The sequence below is a fragment of the Tachysurus fulvidraco genome, chromosome 2, assembly GCF_022655615.1.
Source record: "Tachysurus fulvidraco isolate hzauxx_2018 chromosome 2, HZAU_PFXX_2.0, whole genome shotgun sequence".
Lineage (NCBI taxonomy): Eukaryota > Metazoa > Chordata > Actinopteri > Siluriformes > Bagridae > Tachysurus > Tachysurus fulvidraco.
This window is the reverse complement of record NC_062519.1, coordinates 21225516-21250474: the sequence shown is the minus strand read 5'-3', so window position 1 is coordinate 21250474 and position 24959 is coordinate 21225516. Positions and strand designations below refer to the sequence as shown.

Genomic DNA, 24959 nt, shown 5'->3' with positions numbered 1-24959 from the left:
AGAATTTCTTGCATAAATGCTTATATGCTTATGCTATGTATTATTTAATATTACTGGAGTTTGCACCTGCTTATTACTGTCACGAACGTGGAGTAAAATGGACCCAAGTGCAGGATGCACACGGCCGAAAGACGGGACAAGACAACAGTAGTTTCCGCGCTGCACAAGGCAAAGCGGCACAGTTAAATAGACAGGGTAATCACAATGGGAAACAGGTGTGTGGAAATGGGAGGAGCAGACAAGGGCGGGGCAGACACGTGACGAAGAACATAAACACATGCACGTGACCAAAGTCCGAGCTGAGTCCTGACAATTACGTGTAAGACTGGAATATGAGCATGTTGTTTTGTGTATTTAAGAGCCTTTCTGTGCCTTGCAAGCATATTTGCCTTATTTTGTGTCAATATTTGCACTCGTTCACATGAAACAAAACGCCATCGAAAATACTTAAAAACAAACATTTAGTCATTAGTAACTGCTTTAACTTGTTCTTGATTATGGTGGCACACACCCCGAGTGGGAGGCCAGTCCATCGCTGGGCATCATCCACACGCATATTCACACTTTCGTTCACACCTCGGGTGATTTCGCTTAGTCAATCTGCCACCTCTACATTTTGGAAGGTACAGTAGGAGATAACCAGAGAGCCCGAAGAAAACCCAAACAGACATGAGGAGACCATGCAGATAAACATTGAACAAAGTATAATGAGCTCAGAGCCAAGGTGTGTTATGGTAATGCCACTAACAAACAAACAGGATGCCCTTGTAAACTGCCGCGCAATAGCAGGCTGGTAGACCGCTATGACAAATTCCCCAAGTTGTTGAGTATTCCAAATGTCAATATAGTTCCAGGAATTTGTAGTTTTAGTGTGAGTGCCCAATTGTTTAGTTAGAGCACTGTGCTATATAAAATAATATAATATAATATAATATAATATAATATATATTCTCTCTTATAAATTGTTTTCTAATTTCTATGTAAAGCACTTTGAATGACCTTTGTGTATGAAATGTGCTATAAAAATAAACTTGCCGTGCCATGCCCTTGTTTAATGCTAAATGTATCAGCTCACCGCTACACTGTATGGGTAAAAGTATGTGGACAAGTGACCATCACACCCATATGTGGTATTTCCCCCCGAATGTGTTCATACACTGTAACATTACAGTTTCCCTTCACTGGAACCAGGAGGCTCAATTTTTTCCCCCATTATGACAATGTCCCTGTGCACAAAGCTCCCTGAACACATGATGTGTTAATGTTGGAGTACAAGAACTCGAATGTCCTGCACAAAGCCCGGACTCTGACTCAACACCACTGAACACCAGCTGAACCCCAGACCTCCTCACTCTTACATCAGTGTCTGATCTCACTAATGATCTTGTAGATGTATGAACACAAATGAAACGTTCAACAAGAACATGCGAGTGTTAAGGTCAGGTGCCCACAAACCTTTGGCTATTTTGTGTAAGTTACCGTTTCAAAAAAGAACAACTTTTATCTTGAAATCATGAGTAAAATAAGTTAAATATAGAATATAAAACAGTCAAATATTAAAACATAGATAACACATTTTGGACTTCACTAAGTCACCACTGAGTAGCAGGTTTTAATTTATAGGTTTTAATTTGCCCTAATACACAATTTTTCCTGAACACACCCTCAGTCATATACAGTCACACTGGACCTGCATGATGTTTCACATGCTGCCACATGACTGGCTGGTTAGATACCTATAAGAATCTTCATGTGTTCCTAATAATGGGTTTGTGGATATTTTTTTCAAACTGGCCGCTAGTCCGTATTGGGCGCTTTCTGATGACAGAATGTGCACAAATGTATATTTTAAACGCAATGCCACCCCTATTTAAGGCAGTAATTCAGGTCACACCCCAGAGACTGGGTGAGGATTTAAAGCAGCCTCTTTCTGCTAACCTTGCATGCGTCCTGGTGTAGGTCATGAATCGGTGCGTCCTGCTCAGAAAGATGCTTGGTGCTTCCTACACTTCTCTGTTTCACACTGGATTCGCTTCTTACTGGTGTTTCACTCCCGTACTGTGAGATCAGTGTGACTTCCTCAAAGGCAGATGATTCACGACCTGACATAATGAGCGGATTTAGCTTTAGAAGTTTATTCAGAGCTTGAGCTGCACTGGAAAGTACATTTAGAAGAAACATTCCATTCTGTACATTCTTCTCGAACTGTTCTGTAAACATCACATGCCAGAAGTGCATCTGTACCAATAGGAAGTGCGACAGCACTGAATGGAAAGACGTGAATGGGGTTTTAGTGCCCGGCCTTTATAACCAGATAGGGATTATCCATTGTTAATAGTGCTGCACAAATAACATTGAATTATATGTATTCAATGCTGGTTTGTCTGCTCAGTCATTTCCCAGTTGCTTGTAGCATAACTTCATGGTTCCTCATATTTTCTATCATAGGGAAGTCTTCACTTCCCTGACTATCTCAGTGCTTGGCTATTACTGTCACTGACTTTCCTCTTAACTTTTCCCTTTAACCACTTGAGCCATCACTGCCCCCATTAGTCAGATCAGACACTGATGTTGTAAGAGTGAGGAGGTCTGGGGTTCAGTCTGTGTTCAGTGGTGTTGAGTCAGACTCAGGGCTCTGTGCAGGACACTCGAAGGTCATGATGGAACAGGCCTCTTTTTTTTCTCCATTGAAGAGAAAATAATATTTGAAGGCATACAAGACATTCTATACAATTGTGGCAACAGTTTGGAAAATAACCACATTTCAGTGTGATATGTTTTGGGCTGGAAATCTTAATACTAATAATCTTCACTAGAGCCTTGGACAAAAAATCCAAAAGTATCTCTCTCTCTCTCTCTCTCTCTCTCTCTCTCTCTCTCTCTCTCTCTCTCTCTCTCTCTCTCTCTCTCTATATATATATATATATATATATATATATATATCTCTATATATATCTATATATATATCTATATATATATATATATATATACACAGTACAGACCAAAAGTTTGGACACACCACCTTTTCAACAGGACAATGACCCCAAACACAACTCCAGGCTGTGTAAGGGCTATTTGACCATGAAGGAGAGTGATGGGGTGCTGCACCAGATGACCTGGTCTCCACAGTCACCAGACCTGAACCCAATCGAGATGGTTTGGGGTGAGCTGGACCGCAGAGTGAAGGAAAAAGGGACAACAAGTGATAAGCATCTCTGGGAACTCCTTCAAGACTGTTGGAAGACCATTTCCGGTGACTACCTCTTGAAGCTCATCAAGAGACTGCCAAGAGTGTGCAAAGCAGTAATCAAAGCAAAAGGTGGCTACTTTGAAGAACCTAGAATATGACATATTTTCAGTCGTTTCACACTTTTTTTTTATGTACGTAATTCCACGTGTTAATTCATAGTTTTGATGCCTTCAGTGTGAATCTACAATTTTCATATGAAAATAAAGAAAACTCTTTGAATGAGAAGGTGTGTCCAAATTTATATATATATATATATATATATATATATATATATATATATATATATATATATATATATATATATATATAAAACAGAGGGTAGCAGGTGCTTTCCTTGTACACAGTTCCTATTTTCATCAAAAACATGGTGAACTTTGCTTATCTGACCACAGCACCCTCACGCTTCTCATGTCAGCTGTTGAATACCTACAAAAACTGTTTGATAAAATGACAATCTCTCTAAATGTGTGTTAGGTCATTGTACAAAGCATGTCCTAGCCTCTTCAGTCACTTAAACATTTCCCGAAAAATGCTCAAAACCAAAACCATTGGGCGTGTATGTGTGTGTGTGAAGAGGCCTCATTTCCTTCTGAAAACCGCAAGAACTTCCTGATATTTGCATGATCATTTGCATGATAGTTGAAAAAAACATGCAAAGGCACTAAATAGTTTTTCAGGTGTCTCCTGCTGAGGATGCCTTAACATGTCACCTGGCGTGTCTGGACATGCTGGTGCTCTACAGAGGAGAATATGTCTGCCTGTCTGCCTGTCTGTCTGTCTGTCTGCCTACCTGTCTGTCTGTCTGTCTGTCTGACTGACTGCCTGTCTGTCTGTCTGATATTATATGTAGATTGATTTCTTTTCTTCCTGAACAGGAGTGTGTTTATCATGAGTTATTATCACCCAGTGTAGAGTGACTGAAGGTTTGCAGAACTACAAGCCCTGGGTGTCTTACACACGGCGTGACGTCACACAGCGTCAGCTGAGCTTCCTGGTGCTCAGCAGAGGAGAAGTGAAACACTGCGAGCTGAACTTCTTAACCAAACAGAGAGGAGGCAAAAACATGGTGTAAAATGTGTCTCAGGTAAGCAGCAATAAAGGCGCCCTGTTGTTCGGACGGTGATTAAAGCGCGTCGCCATGCTGTAAGCCATGGACAGCAGAATCCGGTAAGAAACAGCTGTTTACTTCCTAATGACACTTTATGTGCTGTGTGTTTATCTGCATGGACACTTAGGGAGGCTTCCGTACAGACAATTTATTAAAAATAATGACTCGATATAAGTCTTTTATAATAATAAATTAAAATGATTATATGCCTGGACTTGCTAGTTCACTTAGCACACCGGCTAATGCTGTGCTTACAGTGTAAACTGAGCTGTTAGCATTAGCCTGCAGGGCAGAGGTGGAAATCTACCTCTTACTTACACCCACACAATGAGGCTTTTATTATAAACACCCTGTCTTATTTATCCTCAAATATGATCTGTCTTATTTATCCTCAAATATATTCTGTCTTATTTATCCTCAAATATATTCTGTCTTATCTATCCTCAAATATATTCTGTCTTATTTATCCTCAAATATATTCTGTCTTATTTATCCTCAAAGAACTGCTGATAAACAACAAGTGTGTACTCAAGAAACCACAAGTGAATAATAATAACAATAATAATAATGATTATTATTATTATTGTTATTATTATAATAATTATAATAATTATCATAATACTACTAATACTACTAATAATAACAATAATAATCATACTACTTCTACTACTGCTACTACTACTACTACTAATAACAACAACAACAACAACAACAATAACAATACTACTACTACTACTAATGATAATAACAATACTACTGCTACTACTACTACTAATAATATGTGCTTATCATCACTGCTCATGATATAACACTACTCTGTTCAGAAGATAGATGTAGAATAGATGAATATTACATATTTAAACACAGGAAGTACTGTCAGGGAGTCCTCGATTTGTAGGTTTTTGTCAGTTCTTCCTTTTCTCTCTTTCCATCAGTGTAAAAGAGGTCTTGACCATCACTCTAATACGCTTCTGTCATCTCCAGTCTTCTGTTCTGCGAAGGTTTTCCACCGGATGTTGGAGCGTGGTTGGGTTGATTTGTGTTCATTCAGCTACATGAGCATTAGTGAGATCAGACACTGATGTTGAGGAGACTTCAGTTCATCCTAAAGGTGTTCAGTGGTGTTGAGTCAGAGTCAGGGCTCTGTGCAGGACACTCGAGTTCTTCTACACAGAGTCTTCATGGAGCTCTGTGTTTTGTGCACAGGGGCGTTGTCATAACCAACTAAGGCATTTTATACATCTGTGTGCTTCCAGCATTGTGGCAAGAGTCCAGCAAAGGCCGACAGATGAGTCTGATTGTCAGTTGTTCACATACATTTGGCGAAGTAATGAATGTTGTGGATTACACTAGAATAGAATTAGACACTGAACTTTACTTTTATAAAAACTCTTCTATTAATGAACTAAGCCCTGATCTCAACACCTTTGTGATGAACTGGAACACACTGACTGCACCCCACAGCCGTGATCTAACATCTAGTGAAAACCTTTGCAGAAGATTGGAGCTCATCATAACAACAACAAAAAAGAACAAATCAATATTAATGTCCATGGTTTTCACAGTGAAATGGATGTTTGTGTATGTTTAACAGGTCAAAGTTAGATACACCCAGTACACTTATGACTGAGCGTGTACATGTGATTTGTTTTGTCGCAGTGAGAATCCAGAAAGGACGTTTGACTTGGTGTTGCAAATCGCATGTCCATCGTCTGAGAATGAAGGTGAGCAATCACTGAGTTCACTCGCACATAAACAGACATGTCTATGGGTTAGCTAGCTAGCAGTCACTTACAGTACATTGTCCTGTGCTTTAATGGACATTGCGCTACACTTGTTTTTCTTCTGACTAGGTCTGTTGCTGTGTTGTTGTGCTCTTGTGTAATGCTGATTCATTTGACAGATATTTTTATCTAATGCGACCTACATGAGAGACAGGATATAACCCAGAAGTGTAGCTGAGCTGTCGATGGTCCAACAGTGGATCTGTGATCGGTTTGGAATTTGAACTTGACACCTTCCAGGCACTTGTGCATAACCGCTTCTGAGCTTCCATTGCCCACGTCGTGTTGTTTACATCTTCTGTAGTTCTGTAGTTATACCAGCAACCTGTATCATGCTAACCTTATGAAAACATTATCTAATAATCAAACAATTGTGCCAAATATATTTGGATTAGTGCACATTTGCCCGTGCAGTAACCTCATCCAATGTGATGTAGGACGTTAGAAAAGCATAGATGCCTCGGTGTTCATCTTTTGTTGGTCATAATGCAGCCAGCTGACTGTAATGAGTAATCTTTCTTTTCTTTTTCCTAAAATAAGTGAATCGTATCGTCAGGGTTAAAGATTTAATAACGTTATGTCTGTATGTGTTTTGGAGTTAAAGCTAACGCTGGTAAAGTAAAGTTGATCATGAGAAGCTGCTTGGTTTCCTGTTGATGCAGTGAGTGTCTCTGCTGATCTGATGTCACTTAATGAACTCAGGGTTGAAGACACCGTCCCGATTTCCCAAGTAGGAATATTGTGCTTTCTTTGTTTTTTGTATACTTTGGTTGTAAATACTTGTGTTTTGTTGGCGAAGGTTGGGATGTTTTAGGAAGGTTTATGTCAAACTTTTGATTTTAGAGAACATTTTGAGAACATGGACTGTTATGACTGTTCAAACAACGAGACGTAGGCTGTTTATTTATTAAGGTTATTGCCTTAGTTCATTATTTAGATGTAGGTGAATAAACGTTGGTTGGTTTTATCGCATTATGGAAAATAATACTATCTCACGAGTAGATAAGTATCTATCTAACATGCTCTTGTGGCAGTTTTGGTTTTGCTTAGCCTCATTTACGTCTTGGTTCTTATTTAATAGCTAAAACAATAATGTCAGAAGTGTAGAGTGAGTCTGTAGACTAGTTTATTTCAGGATGACTGTGATTACTATTTAGAAACCCAGCTTTCAAGATAAGTGCCGCTGTGTCATCTGCTGATTCATGGCGGTTAGATTTCACTTCTCCACTATAACACTGTAAAATGATCTGGTTGTTCTGAGCATGTACTGGTTTCCACTATGTGTTTTTAACTGACTGAGATGTGGGCGGAGTTAAGATTTGGGGGAGGGTCTCGTGCTGAGGCCATGGCTTTTTGTTCATGTTCTACGTACTGTCCAGATAATGTGTACTAGTTCCTGTTAAACATATCGGCAACTGAATATACAGTACAGACCAAAAGTTTGGACACACCTTCCAAAAGTTTGCACACACCACCTTTTCAACAGGACAATGACCCCAAACACAACTCCAGGCTGTGTAAGGGCTATTTGACCATGAAGGAGAGTGATCATCTGCACCAGATGACCTGGCCTCCACAGTCACCGGACCTGAACCCGATCGAGATGGTTTGGGGTGAGCTGGACCGCAGAGTGAAGGCAAAAGGGCCAACAAGTGCTAAGCATCTCTGGGAACTCCTTCAAGACTGTTGGAAGACCATTTCAGGTGACTACCTCTTGAAGCTCATCAAGAGACTGTCAAGAGTGTGCAAAGCAGTAATCAAAGCAAAAGGTGGCTACTTTGAAGAACCTAGAATATGACATTTTCAGTCGTTTCACACTTTTTTGTTATGCACGTATATAATTCCACACGTGTTAATTCATAGTTTTGATGCCTTCAGTGTGAATCTACAATTTTCATAGTCATGAAAATAAAGAACTTTTTGAATGAGGTGTGTCCAAAGTTTTGGTCTGTATTGTATTACTGCACCGGTTATTGCTGAAGAGGAAAAGGTATAAATAAAGTCGGTGTAATGGACAACATGAGCACACACTGTGTACACCTCATATATTTTGTATGTGGGCTTATGGGACGAGGGCAGGGTGAGCAAAAAGTGTCTGCTTTCAGAAAAATGCTGCCTCAGAAATCTTGTTCTTCAAATTGTTTTGCTCAGCGAATCAGCTACTGTATTGTTTGACGGTTGATTTGTTGACTGTATTTTCGAGGGAACGAATATGAGCTTGTTTTTCAGCCTGAGCTCAGACCATAATTACCTTATATTCAATTTACAAGTCATTTACATGTGAAGTCATAACATAAAAATGACATTGAATATTCTGCAGTTAGACATAAACTTGGGCAAGAGCTAGGTTTTGGGAGTTTATTTTCTCGGACCACAGCCGGTGTTTAAGGTTCCTCTAATTTGGTGTTCATGGTGTTCAGTGGGTGTTGAGGAGCCTTATTTAACGTCCCCTGGTGTTGTTTGGTCTGCACCTTTTCTTTCACCCAGCTGCATTATCTTTGTCTTAATTCATTTCAGAGAATCCTGATCTTGTTTTTGTGGAGTAGCTCAGTGGTTAAAGTGTCGGACTACTCAGAAGGTTGTGAGATCGAATCCACCAAGCTGCCTCTCCTGGGCCCCTAATAAAGGCCCTTAACCCTCAGTTGGTCATTTGTATAAATGTAAGTCACTCTGGATGACGTCGTCTACCAAATGCCATAAATGTATTTGTGTTTTTTGTATTTTGTAATTATTTTTAACCCCACATGAGTTTAGTATTAACTTTTGAAAAGGGTTAGTGCTTTGTGCTTTGTAGATCTATCTATCTATCTATCTATCTATCTATCTATCTATCTATCTATCTATCTATCTATCTATCTATCTATCTATCTATCTATCTATCTATCTATCTATCTATCTATCTATCTATCTATCTATCTATCTATCTATCTATCTATCTATCTATCTATCATGATAAAACTGGAACTGTCAGAGCTGCCGTTATTGAAAGTCCCTTCAGATTCCCGCCCTCAGCGGCTTTGTGCTATAAAATGTAATATATAATGATAAGCGAGTTGTCTTGTTAAGTGCCCGGATACAGATGCACAGAAACGAGCGAGTAGAAATGAATGAAGTCTGGGAGTGAGCATGACTTCATGTTGCCCCAGTGTTCCTCTTTCAATCATGTTTGAGGTGCGTGACAGTTTCTTTGGAGGCATGTAATATATGAATTGTTCTACATTTATATGTCATGTAAAAGTTTTACAGAGTTATTTTATCCTGGAATATTGCTTCATAGTGAAGTGTTGGTCATCTTGTGCACGCAGGAGAATTCTGTTTCGATTTCGTTAGTGTTTCCACATATATATGTGTGTGTGTGTGTGTGTGTGTGTGTGTGTGTGTGCCTGAGTCTGAAAAAAAAAAAGTCTGTCATCTGTGAGCACTAATTAATCCACTGTGTCTTATCGGATGTGTGTGATACAGCAGGCTGGGGGATTTAGAAACCAGTAACACGGAGAGTTACAGCTACTTAAAGTTAACAATGTCTTACAAATAAAAAATTAGTTTGCAAAAGTCAGTAGGGAGAAGAATTTTTTTTTGTTATTTGCACATTCTTGTCCTCCAAGCAACTGTAAATAACGTACTACTGAATAGTGATATAAAATGAGCTCACTTCAGGTCCTCGGGGCATCGATTACTGCACCTAGATTGTTAATGTAGAGTATAAACCTTTACTTTAGTTAACAATTGGCTTCAGAAACCAAGGAAGTGTCTCTAGAGAATTACCAGAACATAATATTTGCCCTTTATACCACGGTGTCAGTTAAATGCTTGATTGTGATTGGTCAGAAGAGCATAGGTACATCCGGACGTATCGTGAACGATAGGTTAATGTTAATACGTTATTGTTTCTATAGCGACAGCTCGTTCACAGCAACCCGTACTGCAGACACTCCAGATAATCTACAACTAATAATAAACATAAAAAAAACATGTGCAAGTGATGATGATATAGAGACTATTATCGTTAGGAGACATTCGTTTGACGTTTATGTAAAGAGTCTCATCGGTTAGTGCTTTGTAACAGTCTCTGCACTGGGCATAGTCTCTGTCACATGAAAGAGCTTTCTGATTTCTGAAGGAAAGACAAAGTGAGACAGAGATAAAGGGTGGGGTGAGGGAATGACTAATTTGGCACTAATTTGTCTCAGATGATTTATTCTGTTAAATCTGAACTCTATAGTGTGTGACATTTTGTGCATTCATAAATAAAGCATTGTAATCGTTAGCAGGTTGCGGTGGTGGTATAAGCACAATAACACTCCAGACCATGCTCTAGACCTCCGGTGGTGACGGCACTCTGCTTTCATGTCATGCCCCTTTCACCACCCAGGCGTGCATTATTTTCAGATACCTGTACAGTCTGGAGTGTGTTATTCCTTATTAAATGTCCTGGTCAGAAGTGTTGTGATGAAAGTCGACGTGCTCCATGCTGTGCCGGCTTGCTTTAGAGCAAGTGATGGGTAGGTGATGATGTTGATTCCATCGCAGCAGCCTTTCTGACTCATTACTTATTTTTATAGAAGGGGTTTTCTTCGTACGAAGCTACTGAGTAAAAACTAAAACAAAATGAATAAACTCATGCAGGATTTCACTATTAAGGTCATAACGCACAGGTGGCTGAATAGAGCAGCTGCCTCAGTAACCAAAAGAGGAAAGAGTTGCATGTCCAGTCACGGACGTGAAACATTCAGGCCTCGCATATAGTCACAAACCACTTCCCTTATGTTTGGCTGAGGTTGGTCTCATTTCCTGACCCCTACTCTCAGGACTGTAGTCACGTCGCAGACAGTTTAGGACCTAAAAACGTTTTCCTGATGTGTCACAGAGCCGGCGTACAGTCGTGACAATACGCAGTGTCACTGAAATGCTGAGGATGTGTAGTACTATGTAAGGAATAAAACACACTGCTTTCATAGGGGATGTGACGTGACCCATCTCTATAGTCGATTTATTTATTTATTTGTTTTGTAAAACAACACATCTTAAATCTTTTTATTCCTCTTATACCACAGCAAATGGTCAACCATTACAATTTCTATCTCTGTGAAACAGGTTCGTTCCTGTTCTCACTCATTATAGCAGCTATGAGCGCTCACTCCCTCATCAGCCTCTCTCTCTCTCTCTCTCTCTCTCTCTCTCTCTCTTAATAAGACCAAGAGAAATGCACATTGTCATGCTGCTGAGAACGTTGTGTAGAAGTGCTCTTATTTTCTAACACTTATGTTCTACTCCTAGCTGTTACGATGCCGCGGGAGTAAAATAAACGGTCCGTCTCTGTCTGTTAGCAGCAGTAATTCTGTCATTTGTGCTGAATCACTGAATTGCTCTTGTAACAAAGCAGCCTTCGGAGACCTTCGTTGCTTTCATTAGGAGCAAATTGTGGGAAGTGAATATTGCTGTGAGACTCAACAGCGAATTGAAGGAGTCACAGAAATATCTGGCCTTTTATTTCACAGAGCTGTAATGTTCGAAGCTGAATACTTGGCCAGCTCTTGTGGAGCATGACTGGCATGCCTGCACTTGGCTTTATAGAGCCATGTTGATGATTTTCCAAGCCCATGCCAAAGCTAGCAGAAGTTGCTGACTGTGCCAAGGCAGTAGGTGGAGACAGATGCTACCTGTCCTCTGTGCTCTTTTCATCCAAATTGCTCTCAGTAATAAAGCGGTAATCATAATGCATCTGGAAAGCAATGTTACAGCTAGACCTGTACAGCGCTTAGATAATAAATCATGTTTTAGAGCTGATATCGATTCTTCTATCTAGATAGAAAAGATCTGATTTGTAAACAAGATCTAAACTTCATCTTCAGATGTTTGTGTGTTAATGGAATCATTTTAGATTTCTTGAAGGTGCATCAGGGATTAGGTCTTTAATGATCACGCGTTGGACGTTTGTTTGTGAAGCTCCGCCCCCGTTATATTAGGTGACCTGTAGAGTGTTTATAAAATGACTGACAGTGAGCAGAGCCAATCACAAACCAGCATTCAGGACCAGACGTCGTTTTGGTTCTCTCATGGACCTGATACACTTTGGCTAAGGCCACGGTTTTACGTTTCTTCCAGGTATCTGTACAAGTAATAAATAAATTAAATAACCTATTGCACGTTTAAACGCAGTTTCTTACAACTTTTTTAAAGGTGTGTTGAGGCAGATTATTCTTTCTTCGTTCTTGCGTCCTGCACACGTTCACAAAGCTCTGCCTTCAGGATGTCCTGGAGAGGGTCTAGAAAATAACTTGCATCATGTTTTATTGTTTTTAATGTTATATGTACAAATAAAAAAATCAAAAAATTGACCGTTGCACTTCTTAAATTACGTGTATAAAAAAAATCTCAGCCAGAAGTAAGAGAATTAGTTCTGTGAACTTTCTCACCTGATCGCTCTGACCTACAGATGTGATCCAACAGCTGGATTCCTCACTCATAGATTTAATTGGCAAAGCCATTATTTGTGTCTGTGAGTCGAACCGATCGGCTCGGGGGATATTTTCCCGCACAGATTCATCTGTTCTCATTATATTTGTTGACGGCTTTTTCTCGGTTCTCGTGTAACGTAAAGTACAGCGAAAGCCAAGGAGGCCGATCTTTCCACCTCAGCATAACCACTTAATAACAGGACATAATAATTACATAAGAATTTATTCTTAATTGGTCCTCAAGGTGCCGTGTTTCGTCACAGAAATATCATTCTTCAGATATCAGACGTGTCGATTAGACACGAAACGCTGGTCCGAGTAAAAGAAGTCATGTTCTTTTTCTAAGCCAACTTTCTTCACCCGTGTTTCTGATACTTGTTTTAGTCACGACGAGAAATTCCGATTGTCAGACACCATCTTTTCGTACGTTGCATTGCATTTTATTTGCTTGGAATGTGAACATTTCCTGATTCCCTCTCGCTCGCTTGCTCTTTCTCTTTCTCTCTCTCTCTTTTTTTTCATGGAGTTGCATCACCACAGCAGCTGTGTTCTGAAGACAGAAGCCTTGAATTTCTGCATTTGCAGTGTGCTTTGTTGAATTTGGTGTTATTTAGTCTTTACACTTCAAATGAACATATGCCAAGTACACAAACACTAAATATGACTCAGTTTAGCGAGACAAAAAGACACATTAGTGAGCTGCATAAAAGCCCAGTTCAGATGAAGGAAACATGAAGGAGCTCATAACATAAGTGACAGGGGTTTGTATGGAAATCTCTGTGTTTGCATACATGTCATTTTAGATGCCTAAATGATTATATTCCTTCAATGTAAAGTTCGGATAAGAAACCGAGCGAACTGCCATTAGCTCCTGTTTCCATGACAACAAAAAGCGAACCTTTGCTTGGGTGTAGAGAGTAGATTTATTTATTTTTTTTGATATGCTTGATGAAATGAGACTATATTGGACACATCAGTTAAGACAGTTCTTACAGGAATTTCATATATATACATGTGTGTGTGTGTGTACTACTGTTTGGCACATCCCCGTTTTAGCTTTTTACATTTTTTTCATATAATATAAATAACATCTGTACAAACCCCTTACATCCTTGTTGGTGTGTAGTGTTGGTGTGTGTGTGTGTAGTGTTGGTGTGTGTAGTGTTGGTGTGTGTAGTGTTGGTGTGTGTAGTGTTGGTGTGTGTAGTGTTGGGGTGTGTGTGTGTGTGTAGTGTGTGTGTGTGTGTGTGTAGTGTGTGTGTGTGTGTGTGTAGTGTGTGTGTGTTGTGTTGGGGTGTGTGTGTGTTGTGTTGGGGTGTGTGTGTGTTGGGTTGGGGTGTGTGTGTGTTGTGTTGGGGTGTGTGTGTGTGTAGTGTGTGTAGTGTTGGGGTGTGTGTGTAGTGTGTGTAGTGTTGGGGTGTGTGTGTGTGTAGTGTTGGGGTGTGTGTGTGTAGTGTTGGTGTGTGTGTGGTAGTGTGGTGTATGTTGGGGTGTGTTTGTTGTATTTTAGTGTTGGGTGTGTGTGTTGTGTGTTGGTAGTTTTGTGTGTTTGTTTGTGTGGTGTGTTATTGTTGGTTGTTTTTGGTTTGTTTTGTTAGTGTTTTTTTTTTTTTTTTTGTTTGTATTTTAGGGTTTTTTTTGTTTTTTTGGTTTTTTTTGGTGTGTGTTTGTTGTGTGTTTTTGTTTTTTTTCTGTTTTTTTTTGTCTTTTTTTTGTTTTGTTTTTTTTGTCTGTTCTTTTGTCGTTTTCTTTGTTTTTTTGTCTGTGTTTTTTTGTATTGTGTGTTGTTTGTTTTTCTGTTTGGTGTGTGTGTGTGTTTTGTTTTCTTTTTGTTTGTGTGTTCTGTGGTGTGTTTTTTTTTTGTTTTTTTTTTTTTTTTTTTTTTTTTCGTTTTTTTTTTTTTTTTTTTTTCGTGTGTTTTTTTGTTTTTTTTTTCTGTTTTTTTTGTTTTTTTTTTTATTTTTGTTTTTGTTTTTTTTTTTTTCTTTTTATTTTTGTTTTTTTTTTGTTTTATTTTTTTTTTGTTGTTTTTTTTTGGTTTTTTTGTGGTTTTTTTGTTTTTTTTGTGTTTTTTTTGGGGTTTTTTTTTTTTTTTTTTTCTTTTTTTTTTTTTTTTTTTTTCTTTTTTTTTTTTTTTTTTTTGTTTTTTTTTTATTTGGTTGTTTTTTGTGTGTTTTTTTTTATTTTGTTTTCCGTTTTTTGTTTTTTTTTATTTTTTGTTTTTTTACGTGTTTTTTTTTGTCCTTTTTGTTCTTTTTGTGTGTTTTTTTTTTTTTTGTGTGTTTTATGTTTTCGTTTTTTGTTTTTTTTTTATTTTTTTTTGTAGTTTTTTTATTGTTTTTTTTTGTTGTAGTTTGTGTGTGTGTGTGTCGTGTTTTGTCGTGATTGGTGTGTCGTGTGTGTGTTGTGTGGTGTCGTGTTGGGATTGTGTGGTGTGTGTGTGCTGTGTGTCATGTGTGTGTGTGTGTGTCGTGTTGGTGTGTGTTGTGGTGTGATTTGTGTGTGTGTCCTTGACTGTTTGCCCGTCCCCGTTTCATCCTCACGCTTTTTCCTTTTCTCTCTCTCCTCCCCCTCCCCTCTGCTCCCCCCCCCTTACATCCTTGTCATACATCATATTTCTCATATTCATTATTTTGATTCATTATTGCTTTTGTATTTTTGGTTGGGTTGACAGGTGTGTGTGTGTGTGTGTGTGTGTGTGTGTGTGTGTGTGTGTGTGTGTGTGTGTGTGTGTGTGTGTGTGTGTGTGTGTGTGTGTGTGTGTGTGTGTGGTGTTGGTGTAGTGCTAACACAACCACCGTGGAGCAATAGATGGGACTCCTCAGGCACTTTGACCTTTCTGTTTCTCTAAACAACTCCAACACCGATGCCGGAAAGGTCTAGAAACTGTGGTTGAGCTCTGCTTATTATAGCACTCAGGGTGTCAGTCAGTATGTAGTACACACTTGTGCTCATGGCCGTGTGGTTTGGAGTGGGCAGTACGACCGAAATATCATCATGTCAAGAGTCATAGTTTTAATTTCTAAATGTAATAACAAGGATCATGATATCTCAGTAAAGCGTATTGTGGGTGAGTTTATCACAATATTAATACTGTATCATGGTCGTACTGCTTAGTCCTGACATTTATCCCTCGATATATAATTAGCTTGTGTGTACTCAATAATTAAGCATGCTCATTTGGAGACTCTTATTGCACGACGTCTATGTAGTGTTGCACCAGCCTGCTACCGGAAGCTAACGCTCACGCTCGCTCCTCATACACCTCGGGAGTGTGATATACTCTGTTCTATTCTATCTAGACAGATTATATACAAATCAATCAATAAATAAACAAACAAACAAGAGTTGCTTAGCCTCTAGATATCCTGATCTGATCCCCAGGCTTAATTTCTGTATCAGCAAAAAAAAAATACTTGTGGATATCGAAGAAGAACAAAAAAAGCGCCTTTTGTGTGTACGTTGGCATTTATCTTGTTTTCAGAAAGGAGAACGCATCTAAAGTCGGTCACAGATCTCAGAAAAAAAAACCAAGAAGAAGAAAAAAATAAAACAGTTTGTCAACACTCTGTTGGTTAGAGTTAACTACTTCCCCATCCTCATGAAGTAACTTGCGTCAAACCTTCACATGTGTGTGTGTGTGTGTGTGTGTGTGTGTGTGTGGATATGTGAGCTTTTTATACTATAGACCATACATTGGTCAGGAATGTAGGTCAGTGTGTAAGATCTTCACCGTGCTGTTTGTTGTTGTTGAGCGTGTTGTGATTCATCCACACTGCCTTTATCGTCTTATTGTGTTGTCACCCGAGCGGTCTGTTATATCGGTGAGCGTCAGACCGAATCACATACACGATACCGCCCTGGTTTACATACGCAGGCACGTCTCAACTCCCGTCTCCGCTTCTTTATACGTCCGCAATGGGTTTATTCTCCCCGAGCCGTTCATTTTAATAACACCTGCTTTAACGTCAACAAAAATCCATAGATTCTTTGTACGTTTATTTCAGTACGTATACTGATCCTCAATACAGTAGGTACATGATCTGAATCAATTTGCTGATCTTTTGTAGTGTTAAACCTGTTCATTAGTGAAGATGGTGTCATTAAAAGCAGGATGCAGGTTGCATGCCTTATGCATGGCCTGTGTGTGTGTGTGTGTTTGTGTGTGTGTGTGTGTGTGTGTGTGTGTGTGTGTGTGTGTGTGTGTGTGTGTGTGTGTGTGTGAGAGAGAGAGAGAGAGTGTATAGTGGCTGGCTGTCTGCTGGCCAATTGTTATTTGTTGTTTAATCGACTCTTTAGGTAGCCTGTTTTAGATGTGTGCTCGTGTACGTGTGACATGTGAGACAGATGGTGCGAGCATATGGTTTGCAACTTGTGATTACCTGCTGCAGCCCTTCTCCAGCTTTCCTGCTCACACACCCGAACGGGAGTTGCGGCCACCCCCCTTTAAGAGGTAAAGACATTTTAATGTCCGTGAGATGTAGCCTACGGTGCGATAACGCAGACTGACGGCTGTTATGACACCGTGTTAGCCGTACCTCTGCACCGAACGTACGCCATATGAACAGCTACAGAATCAGCATTTAAAGAGTTCTCAGTTATCCTGTTAAGGCTTTGCAGTTTTAGTCACAATTAAATTGAAAAAACCCCCCAAAAAAACAAAAAGCACTTGCAGACAGTTGAGAAATATTCCTGGCTTTGAACACGTATTGTGACAGACTGCGCTAATATACAGTGATACGCCGGGACTGTCACATAGCCGACGTCCATATGCTTCTCCACACAGTCGTGAAGCTGTGAAATTGGGGTGTACCCTGATCTAGCTTCATGAATTCAGACGTAGAAATATATGTCTCGGATTTTCTCCGTCCGTCTTTGCGAGGAGGTTTAAGCATATGTAAATTATGCAAACGAAGCTGCCGACATGTGTTCCGTATTCTGCTGTAAATATTACGTCCAGTCCAGATCAGCACCAGAGCCTTGATTATGCAAACTTGAAATTAACTGATTTATTTCTTTCTTTCTTTTTTTGGTGAATTTAACTAAACACCATCTTGTCTTCGAGAACTGCAGCTGTTCATATCTTTTTCACGTTATTTCGAAGTACTGGCTTTTCTCTGATGAGTGAAAATGCCTGTTTTAATACAAATAGGAAGAGATCTTTTACACATGCCCCCTGACCATCATCTCATTTTATATTTTGTTCCTCTTGTGCTCTTATAATGTTCTCCAATCTTCTGGGAAGGTTTTCCACCAGATGTTGGATTGTGACTGTGTTCATTCAGCTACAAGATCATTAGTGAGATCAGACACTGATGTTGTAAGTGTGAGGAGGTCTGGGGTTCAGTCTGTGTTCAGTGGTGTTGAGTCAGAGTCAGGGCTCTGTGCAGGACACTCGAGTTCTTCTACTCCAACATTAACACACCATGGAGCTCTGTGCTTTGTGCACAGGGACATTGTCATGATGGACGTGTCTCTTAGTTCCAGTGAAGGGAAACTGTAATGATAGCAGGACTAACGGAGACATTTTATATAACTGTCTGCAAAAGTCTGGAGAAGAAACAAGAAACTCCGTCGGAAACGGTTCTGTTAAATTGACACCGAAGGAGTATTTCGAAGACGAGCAGAAAAGCATCATAGAATAAACCTCACTGTGATCTGAGGTGCATCGGCTCCAGCAGCAGAAGACCACATTGTGTTCCTCTCCTGTCAGCCAAGAATAATACAAATTTGTGAGTGGGTGGTGTGCGGTGACATTCAGATGCTAGGTGCACAATTTGGCGTCAGCTCCGTGAATTCATGACCAGTTCCGCATTATTGAATTGTATTAACAGTCCAGGCTGGTGGAGGTGGTGTAATGGTGTGGGGAATATTTTCTTGGCACACTTTAGGGCCTGTTAACACCAATAAATGACGGCTTAAACGAACGCCTCGGCGTATTTGAGTATTGTTGTTGATCATGCGCATCAATTCATGATAAAATAGCTATTTAGATAAAAATTTCTTGTCTAGACTTCTGAAGAGTTCAGAATCTTGTTCTGAAATGAAGGAAGTGCGTCACAACATCCATCCTGTTCAAACTATATTTTACCGTAAAGCTAATGTCAAGGGTTTGAGAGGTTTCCTGAAGGTCAGCGGAGTTCAGTAGTGAATACATCGTACTAACCTTTCCTACAGAAGTGCACAAGGCTCCAGAATGCACCGTCGTGATATGGTTAAGAAGCATGACATCACAGTACACTCTATCCATTCTTGAGGTCATTGCTTGCTAAAGTAGCATGAAATGTAATGCCATTTGCAGCTTGCACTAAGGTTAGGGGTAAAAAAAACAATTTTCTTTTTGTCTGAGCTTCAAAGATGTTCACTAATCTGCTTGCCTCTTTAATTGTGAGCTCAGTCGGAGGAGCTGCTTGTCGGCGGAATAAAGTTACTGGTCCAGAAGTAAAATGATGACCACCGTTATTCCCGGCTTTTGGCTCAAAGACGTCGTCCTCCCTCCTCTTTCTGCACAGCTTTTAATTCTGTTGGGGGGGAGAGAGAGGGAAAAAAAGCCCCGTGTTCTGACAATAGATTTTTTTTTTTAGACCATATGTTTAGCTGACATCTTCATCAGGTTCACAGCAGGTTACCTTAGTTAACTCTCACACGACTGCTTGATGGGATTTTCTCCCGGATTCTTGACTCGCTCACACAAAGTCTAGATGAGGCCCGAAAGAAAACCCAAGACCCTGCCAGTGGGCCACTCACAATGGTAGTATTGTGGGTGTTAAGTAGCTGCAGCTTCCTCTAACAGGCTGCCTCTTTGCACAGACCTGTTAGCAACGGCAGACAATGCCTTTGTTCTGGGGCATGGAGTAGGCTAATCCACACTACGACATACTGTGAAATAAATCTTTTATAGATAAGGGGATGGGATAAAGAAGAGGAGAAAAAAGAAAAATGAAGACTTTGCCAAGGAGGGTGAGAGTTCAGCAGTTTAACCTCTGGCCGAGAATAAGAGGACAGGATGATGTACGTTGTCAGGGTTTACATGGTTGTTTGTCTTGGGGCTCAGCACAAGATATTAAAATAATATAACAGGACGGATGCAGAACATCACTGGGTTCTGAAAATGATCATATGAGACCTTTCATGCATAGAGTTCACTCTATAGAAGTGTTTTTATGGAAGTCAGCTTTCTCAGTAAAGCATAAGACGCAACACCTTATTGATAAAGAATCATTCAAAGACAAACGGAAATACTTCGAAATTCAGAGTTTTCCCCCCAAAAATAAACATAAGTCTTCGTTATTATTTTAGAATTGTAGAAATAATCGGAAAGGAAGAAATCTCTTCGGTGAGTAAGGTTTGACTAGATATTTTATGGGAAGTTTAGGTTTATATTATTCAAACTCTTCCAAACTAATTGTAACTGAACATGGAATCAAAATGGGTTCAGTCGCGAAACAGGAAGCATGACGGACTACTGGGGAAAACTCCAGCCGTGTTCAGTGTTCACACTAGACGTTCTAGTTCCTAGAAGCAAACTGATATGACTGCATTTTAACAGTAAAGAAAAGAAGGACTAATTGGGTAAACAGTGACCAAGGCCTTCGTCGTGCCTCTCGCCTTCCTCTGAACCCTGGCAGGTTTCCCACGAGCTAGATGAGCATTAATCTAATCCCAGTATCAGCCGATAATTAATCGCATCCAAACGTCAGTGATATATTTCACATTTCGCACTGGATCCATAATGAAACCGAACACACCAGCAGTTCTGTTAATGCTCAGTGACAGGCACACAGCTAACCTGTGTGTGTGTGTGTGTGTGTGTGTGTTATATTTGTTACTGAAGTGTGTTCGCCCTCGTAGTATCTCTATCCAGAGGGCCGACAGACAGACATGATAAAACGTGGTGTCAGCTGTGATAGTACGCTGTTCTTTCTCCACTATTCACCTATTAACCCGTTTCCCTCCGCCTGGGCTCTATCAAAGAGACGCATATCGACTTGTAAGGATAGGTATCCCCGGGATGACCAAACATTGATTAAAGGCTGACCTGCACTGCCCATGCCTGCAAGTGCCAGTGTGTTGCCACACTCTCGGAGGTTAGAAGGGTATGAAGGCCTTTGGGGATCAATACTCCTGAGCCTGCCGACGGCTACGCTTTCGGTGTGATACAGTCGAAAATAGCTCGCTCCTCTGAGGTGATTTCAATTCTCACCCATTAGTCTCCGTCTGCGGCCCAGTCAAATGACTTTGTCCAAGCCGAGTGAAGAGCGCTAGATTGTTTCCTCACTGTCACTGTCGTCGACGACACATTTTAAGACCTGCTCAAGACGAACACTTTGGTACAAAGAAAGCAATGATGGTTACATGCAACCCTGCCACCACGTTCAAAACTCGTGGGATGGTGTGCAGGCTTCCATACAGCCGTCCCATTTTATTTATTCTGCTTTGAATGTATTGTTCACAGGAGCCTGAAGCAGCCAGCACAAGTTGTAGGAAAAAACCAAGAGCGCATTAGTAAACCTTGTGTACATAAAGGCTGTGTTTTTGTTTTTTTTAGTATAGTAAAATGTTTAGTGTGCAACTTGTGCTTGTTTCCAGCTTTTTATGCTAATATATGCGTCCAGTACATGTATATGTGTGTGTGTGTGTGTGTGTGTGTGTGTGTGTGTGTGTCGACTTGGGGCAGTTCATAGACCTGCTGGGAACAGGCGAGCTCTCACTGCGCCAGGCTCGGGGGTGGGGGGGTGCAGAAAGAAGGCTGTTAGGGAGGGTGCCTGTGTGTGTGTGTGTGTGTGTGTGTGTGTGTGTGTGTGTGTGTGTGTGTGTGTGTGTGTGGCAGGGGATTAAGCAGCCTCAGGTCTGTCACGGTGACATTTCTCTCTGGCTCAGCAGTAGGGGTGAGGTTTCCCCTCGTAACCTTCAACTTTCAGCCTTAACCCATTAATCCCCTTTGTGTCTGTCCGCCCCGTGCGTTTCGCCCTCACGCAAAAACGCTAACAATATGGCAGTGGGAGCCGGCGGAGGCAACGTGCCTGGTTCTCTTTGACAGCTTTTCACCCTCAGACAGGGGCCTTTATCTCACCACACTCCCTGGTGTAACCCCACCTCAAAAAAAAAGGAGACAGTTGGAGACTAAATCAGAATGAACAATGATCTTGGCCACGTATTTTACACTGATTAACAGATCACGCCCTGTCTTTGGTGGATTCGGTGACTGTAAGCCGGTCGCAAGTGTCGGGCTTCAGAAACTTTATCTTTTTTTTTTTTTTTTTTTTACATTTTTGTTAGATTTTTTTTCCTCTGATAGAAACACAGTAAACTCGTCCTGCGCTGCATCCATAACTACATCCGTCTCAAAACTATTAAAAAGTTTCTGATCGAATATTAAATCTCGGCCTCGACTAGCGAACAGATCTCGCTCAGACCGGACAGTGAGGAGTGGAGCTGCATGAAAAGAGCTCATCTGAATTTTGGCCTTTTCATGTCAGTCTGCTGTGGTGAGAAAGTCCCACAGGGAGCGTGATTTGCAAGTTTTGTTCATATGAATAAGCATGTGTCTTGAGGTATGGTTTATTATGAGACCCTCCAGGATATGCTCCACAGAAGGTGTATTGGGGGCTGTCGGGGGCGGTGGTGTTTACCCCTTCCTCTCTCTCTCTCTCTCTCTCTCTCTCTCTCTCTCCGTTCAGTTTTCTCTTCACTTCTCCTTGTACCTAATTTCTTTTTTAACACCATCCTGCTTTTGTGCCGTGTCCGTCTCCTTCCCTATATTTTACTCTTTCCTCGATCAGATCACATTTCCCTTGTTTTGTTTTTCTCCCCCTGCAGTGGTTCTCATCCTCTCACCCATAAAATCAGCATAAAATTGACCTAACTCTGCCAAATCAGATGAAGGCTTTACACTCCCCGGGGAGAAGGATATTTGGTCTTTGTAAAAAATCTTAAGACGGAGTCTGTGAAATCTTGTGAGGGGATTATGTAACGTACCTTGCTCTTCCCTTTTCTCCTGACATCCAAGTCAGGTTAGTTTCACCGTCTAAAAGTAAGTGCCTTTGTGCCGAGGACGGACAGTTAGATAAGAATAGTGGAAAGAAGGAAAGAAAGATAGAGAAAGATTCATCGTGGTCTGTCCGGGTTCATCGTGGTCTGTCCGGGTTTCCTGTCAGAGGGTTCGAGCGAGAGTTTAAAGCTACGAGCCACACGGCCAGTCGTAGTAATAATCATTTTATTAAAAAGAATCAGTAATAACGAGTGACGATTCGTGCTACAGAGCTTCCTGAGCTTCCTGAGCAGCGATGCGGCTTTAAAAGGGTCTCCTTTGCTCCGATTTATACTCGAACCAACATTTTAGATAGAAAGAACGACCCGAACGCTAACGGTAGCTACACAGTGCCACACCAGGTTGCGTCCTCATACGATTCTTAGCTTAAGCTCCTACGACCTGGTGTTCACAACCGTGGACATCCCATTGCAATAAAATGCAAGCCAAACCAAAGCTCAGGTCTTAGGAGGTTAAAGAGGATTTAAAAAAAAAAAAAAAAAAAAAAAGAAGTGCAGCATCTGTTCCACAAAGTTCGACGTGTTTTCTCGTTTCACGGAGTAGGAGGATGTAGAGGTGTACGGATCCTGTACATCCTGGGGCTCACTCACTCTCTGGCTCTGTGCTCCGTTTAATTGACCTTCCGTAAAGCGTTGTGTGATCTTTACAGTGTCACGGTGTTGCTGGCCGTGTGTGTGTGTGTGTGTGTGTGTGTGAGCTCGCACAGATGTGAATATTACTTTACTGACGTGCAGCACTTGTCGAAAGTTAAAAATCGTCTGTTTGATAAAAGGTACTAACTTTATCAGTTCACCCGTTTCCTCGAGGTTGTTTCATCGTGCATTCGGAGCTATGTAACCGTAAATGTACTTAAATGTAACCGTTAAAGGTGGGGCAGAAATTAGCGGCCGGAAGCTGCTTTTTTTTGTTTTTTTTTTAAACCCCACAAGAATTGAACAAACTGGAGATTATGTAGAATATCGGTTCACTTTTTTGGACAAATTTTCTAATAAACAAACCAAAAAAAAAAAAAAAAAGATTTTTATTTTACTCACATTTGTAAATCGTTCTCTGTAACTGTAGCGTAAACAATTATTGTGTAGACTAAGAATGTTTCTCGTTCGTGTGTAATCATAAGAATAGCAATGTGTAAGAAGAGCAGCAATAATACCTTATCTTCAAAACAAAATCTAAAAATTTCCTACATTTTATACGTCTGTGGGCTTTGGCATGACTGATGATATTAGCATATGCAGAGCTCCTCGTGCTCGTGCACTCTGCTGCGGTGTGCCGGCACACAGGAGAAGCCACCCTTTTGCCCCCACCCCTTTCATTAATATGTATGTGCTCTGAATGGTGTGCATGGCGTTGTGCAGCCACTGATTAATGCTGTCTGTCAATTGCTTACAGATCCGACAGTGCTGTGGAAGTTCCCCCAGGACTTTGGAGACCAGGTTGGAAACAGCGCAACTTTTCCCCCTTCCCCTTCCCCTTCCTCCCCTTCCTCCCTCCCTGCTCCTTTGCTCGTTTCTGTTCAAATGGACCTCACCACCTCATCCATGACCCCCCCACCCCCCTCCCTTCTTCCTCCCTTCTGCTCTGCACCCCCATTTCTTTTTAATCCTTTCCTTTCCTCCTACATTTCCACCTCAGTGGCTACTGAAATAGGAAAAAACAAGGTGCAGGTAATCAAGTGCATTTCCGACACAAAAAAGTGGCGAAAATGAGTCGTCATAAAAAAATAAAAAAAAAGTATGATTCTGACATAAATCAATATGATATATATGTAATCACAAAATTATCTTTTATTTTAGTGGTTTTTTATTTATTTATTTATTATTATTTTTTAAATTATGGCTGTATCTCATCATTCTGAATTTGTATCTCAAAATTGCGAGATAATATCTTGAAATCGCGACTCGGCGTCTCATCGTGATCGCCGAACAGTCTTGAAATTCTGACTTGATTCTCATATTTAGAGTCTGGCCGTGTTAAGAAGTTATTACACGATATCTAAGATTTAACCTTTAATAATCCATAAGAATCTAATGAGACGTTATTCACAGGGTTTTTTTTGGGGGTGATACTCTTAAATAGACATAAAGCCACTGTGAACATTTTGAGGAGCTGATATGATCCACACTAGTTTCTCTGATACGACAACGTTTGTCAGGTTTAAATCTAAACTATTAGGAGTTTGATGTGAGCGGGTCGAGCATCACAACCAGCACCTAGCAGTAGAAAGACAACGGCGTGAGTGTACAGAGTTCAGAATGCACATGAATTTGTATAGAAATCTTTTCCTGTAAATAAACATATCCACAATACT

The 24959-nt window shown here is 40.5% G+C and overlaps 1 protein-coding gene across 5 annotated transcripts in view; it reads left to right on the top strand.

Annotated features, from left to right (window-relative positions):
* Window positions 1-4033: 4033 nt before the first annotated feature.
* dennd1b (DENN/MADD domain containing 1B) overlaps window positions 4034-24959 on the top strand; it is an 81187-nt gene continuing 60261 nt past the window's right edge. For 2 of the 5 annotated variants that reach the window (XM_047808818.1, XM_047808815.1), the window contains exons 1-3: window positions 4035-4417; window positions 6018-6082; window positions 24041-24084. In XM_047808818.1, coding sequence (XP_047664774.1) covers window positions 4401-4417; window positions 6018-6082; window positions 24041-24084 — 126 coding nt within the window. In that variant the 5' untranslated portion in view covers window positions 4035-4400. Of the gene's footprint in view, window positions 4418-6017; window positions 6083-24040; window positions 24085-24959 lie in introns of all 5 variants that reach the window. The other 3 variants (XM_027159729.2, XM_027159730.2, XM_047808823.1) reach the window with 3 other exon arrangements.